This window comes from Triticum dicoccoides, chromosome 3A (assembly GCF_002162155.2).
Source record: "Triticum dicoccoides isolate Atlit2015 ecotype Zavitan chromosome 3A, WEW_v2.0, whole genome shotgun sequence".
NCBI lineage: Eukaryota > Viridiplantae > Streptophyta > Magnoliopsida > Poales > Poaceae > Triticum > Triticum dicoccoides.
In genome coordinates this window covers 463876360-463880312 of record NC_041384.1, presented here as the reverse complement: position 1 = coordinate 463880312, position 3953 = coordinate 463876360, and the positions used below count along the sequence as shown (strand labels likewise).

Below are 3953 nucleotides of genomic sequence, written 5' to 3'. Positions count from 1 at the left end.
AGTTTCGTACGCCTATCTGACACTGACAATGCGGCCCGATCATCATCTGCTCAGGGATAACCCTGCATCCACGCTAGTCACACGGTTGGGCGACACGTAGGGACACCGACAATGTTGCCCAACATGCTAGCCTCGGGGGCGTGCACACCATAGCCACGTAACACCGTGACGCGCCCTCCTAGACGCAGAGGCTGCACGCGGGCCCCCTCGAGATGTGTCCCGGCCTGTCAGCTTTAGATATTCATTCGCACCTCCCATCATCCACATCTCCGCGACAGGTGTACGCGGCGACGGATAGAGATTAGGGAGGAGGGAGCAGAGGTTAGGCGCGGGCAGAAGTGGGAAATTAGATTTTAACCCCATTTCTTCCTCCGCATCGCATCGAGCTATATAAAGGTAGGCGAGGGGGAAGCGCGGAGGGAGGGTTTTGGAATTTGGCCGCCGTTAACCGCGCGTGAGCTGAGAACCGAGACCCAGCGGAAGCGGGGGAGGCGCTGCTGCTGCTGCTGCTGCTACTACGAGCCCGGCTCTCTAACACACACAGCGGAGGCGGAAGCGGAGGAGGAGCTGTTTTGGCGGCGGTTCCCGGCGGCGAGGATGAGCGGCGGAGGTGGGGGAGGGAGGGGGCCAGCGGCGGGACCGGTGCCTGCGTCCGCGAGGAAGCTGGTGCAGGGGCTCAAGGAGATCGTGAGCCGCTCCGACTCAGAGATCTACGCGGCGCTGCGCGACTGCGGCATGGACCCTGACGAGGCGGTCAGCCGCCTCCTCTCCCAAGGTCACATCTACTCTGCAGCACCTCGCTCCCCCTCTTTCCCTGCACCGCTTAAGGTCTTTGCTCAAGTTTTGGCTGCGTTGGTTAGCCTTTGGGCTGTGTTTGTGGCCAATGGATTGGAACAAACGTGCCCGTTTCATTCCACCTCAGGGATTTATGCTGATTTGGTACTGTGCGGATGGAGTCCCCAGTCCCGGGCTGTTACGAAGATTTGTTGCTCTGTAGAGTTTTTCTTTTGGGCAGTACTCTGCGCCGGCGCATCGGCGGAACGTTTCGGCCGGTCCAACCAGAGCCACTCGATCTGGACATGCGTAACCGTCAGATCTGCCCCACATCTCCTATCGTCATCCTCCCCATGGGAAAAAAGAGGAGACACAAAAAGCAGACGCCACCGCCGCTCGCGGGATCCCGCACTCTGGCATGCGCTTCTCTCGCTTGGACCACCGCTGCCCCTGCTCGTCGCCGGCGCTCGCAGCCTCGCCGCCGCCGGCGAACCAAAACACCACCCGCCTTCATCGCCGACACCGAAGTGAAAAATGCCGGTTCCAGCAAAATCAAAATACGGTGGTAGCAAAATTTTAGGATGGTTCCAGCAAAAACAAAGGGTGGTAGCAAAAACTCTTGATGTTTCCATGAAGACTCTGGTAGTAGCAAAAACTCCGGTGGTAGCAAATGGCATCTCCGGTAGTAGCAAAAATCCGAGACGGTTGTAGAAAAAAAAAACTATCGCCGCCGTTGAGCAACACCGCCGTGGGTGGATGCAGCAAAAAATGTCTTTAGTTCCAGCAAAATCAAAATATGGTTGTAGCAAAAAAGACTGGAAAAAACAGAAGATGTATGTAGCAAAAAATCGACAAACATCGGTAGTAACAAAAAATCAAAACGGTTGTAGCAAAATGGTTCATCGGTTGCAGCAAAAATCACCTAGTAGCAAAAATTTGGGCGGGGGGTGGTAGCAAAAGCATGGGCCAGTTCCAGCAAAAACAAAACATGGTTGTAGCAGAAAAATAAGCAAGTTCCAACAAAAAATGAAGCTGGTTCCAGCACCCGACAAAGCCGGTAGTAGCATCGGATATCGCTGGTTCCAGCACTCGACGCTAGAGAAGTCCGTCGCAGCTCGGCCACCGGAGGTCCAGCACCCCCCGATGCCCGTCGCAGCACGGCGCTCGGGGTCCCGCAGCTAGCACGGCTTCAGGTGGAAGGAGGGGAGAGGTGGGGAGCGCCCATGGCGAAGGAGGCGGAAGGAGAGGGAGAGGTAGGCAGCGTCAATGGGGAGGGGAGGTGGAAGAAGGAGAGGGAGGCAGGAGCAGCGGCGTGGGCAGGAGGAAGAAAAGGGATAAGAAAGCAGGGCGGTGTGTGGCCAGCAGTCGTGCTGAAGAGATAAGGTAGCAGGGCGGTGTGCGGGGCCCTCGTGGGGATGACGTGTCCCTTCCTGCGTTAGCGCTACGCGCGGTGTGAGCGAGTCGACCGGCCGAATTTTGGGCCGGTGCGCCGGGTACAAGCGTTTCCCTTTTCTTTTTTGCGTTTATTAGGCCTCTTGTTTAGGATGGGGTTGTACGTTATTTGCTCGTTTTCATTTTGTGCTATTTTTAGTGGTGTTTTTATATTTCCGAGTACGTCAGCATTAACCTTCTGGTTTTGATGAGAGGAGCAGTAGCACATGGATGGAATAATTTGGATTTTTTTTTTCTTGTCGTAAGGCTATGTTCCGTTTTGTGTTTGACGGTGGAAGAAATAATATTTTGAACTTGGGACTAGCCTGCGGTTGTTGAACTATGCTATGCTGAAATGTAGAATATAGTTAGTTAAGGGATGCTTACTAATTCAAGCAAGATTTTGCTGTTGCATCCAAACGTAGAAGTCTGTCAATAGCTATAATGCCCCCAAAGAGAAACAATTAAGGGCTTTTGAAAAGCCAAGCACAGCCTACCTTGATGGGGAGATCGTAGTTGACCCTTTAGGGTAAGGGAAGGAAAAGATAAAAAGCAAAGCCTTCGATCAAATGCCATGGAGGACCCAAAACCTAGGTTGGTTTTGGATCGTAAGTTCCTTCGTCTTTTCCAAGTTCTATTGAACTGGATTTAGGGCCTAACTATCTAAGTCTGTGTTTTATTAGCAATTGAAGATAAGAGGATATGTGGTATAAAAAATGGGTCAACAACATCTTGGATCTTCTTCAACGACGACAGTCCTAAAAAGTTGGATTCTTCAATTTGAATTTGCAAATGATCAAAGCAATGTGGTTTTGTCCCTTTAATAGTTTTTGTTCTTTCCATATCTTGTGTGTGGAGCAGAATTTAGATGAACTTGGCTCGGTTTTATTTTGGAACGAGGCTTAATGTAGGTCTGTTTCATGGGGGACAAAAATCAAATGAAGGGGACAAAAGGTGATGGAGATGGAGGATACCGGCTTCAAGCTGTGGTACATGGGACAACTACAACAGAAACAAAGGGGACAAAAGGCAAAGGAGGTGGAGGATACCGGCTTCAAGTTGTGGTACACAGGACAACTGCAAACAAAAATGTAGTAGACATCTTGATCAACAAGAGCCTCAAGTATGGAGTGGTAAACGTCAAGAGGCAAGGGGACCGGATTATCCTGGTCAAGCTGGTAGTTGGGGACTTAGGTTCTCAATGTTATCAAAGCGTATCCCCCGCAAGTAGGCCACAATGAGAGCACCAAGAGGGAGTTTTGGGAAGGCTTGGAGGACATGGTTAGGAGTATACCTATTGACAAGAAGCTCTTCATAGGAGGAGATCTCAATGGCCATGTGGGTACATCTAACACAGGAAGGACTTCGCTCTAGCCTACGACATGATCGTAGCTAACACCTCTTTAAAAGAGGGAATCCTATCTAGTGACTTTTAGTAGTGGTCAACACTCTAGCCAGATTGATTTTGTCCTCTCAAGAGGAGAAGACATGAGTGCTTTCATAGATTGTAAGGTGATGCCTGGAGAGTGTTGTCCCTCAACATAAGCTTCTGGGTGGTTGACTTTTGGTTTCGGATTCGTTCTAGTGGGATAAGCGTGCCAAAATTGCTAGAACGAAGTGGTGGAAACTCAAGGGGGAGACAACTAAGGCTTTCAAGGAGAGGGTTCTTAAGGAGGGCCCTTGGGACTGGGAGAAGAGGGTGATGCAAACAATATGTGGATGAAGATGTGACTTGCATTCTTAAGGGG

At 50.9% G+C, this 3953-nt stretch overlaps 1 protein-coding gene across 1 annotated transcript in view; it reads left to right on the top strand.

Moving 5' to 3' along the window:
• The first annotated feature begins 324 nt into the window (after positions 1 to 324).
• The window catches only part of LOC119268572, a 23218-nt gene continuing 19589 nt past the window's right edge, over positions 325 to 3953 (top strand). The window contains exon 1 of the mRNA XM_037550229.1: positions 325 to 775. Coding sequence (XP_037406126.1) covers positions 598 to 775 — 178 coding nt within the window. The 5' untranslated portion in view covers positions 325 to 597. The remainder of the gene's footprint in view (positions 776 to 3953) is intronic.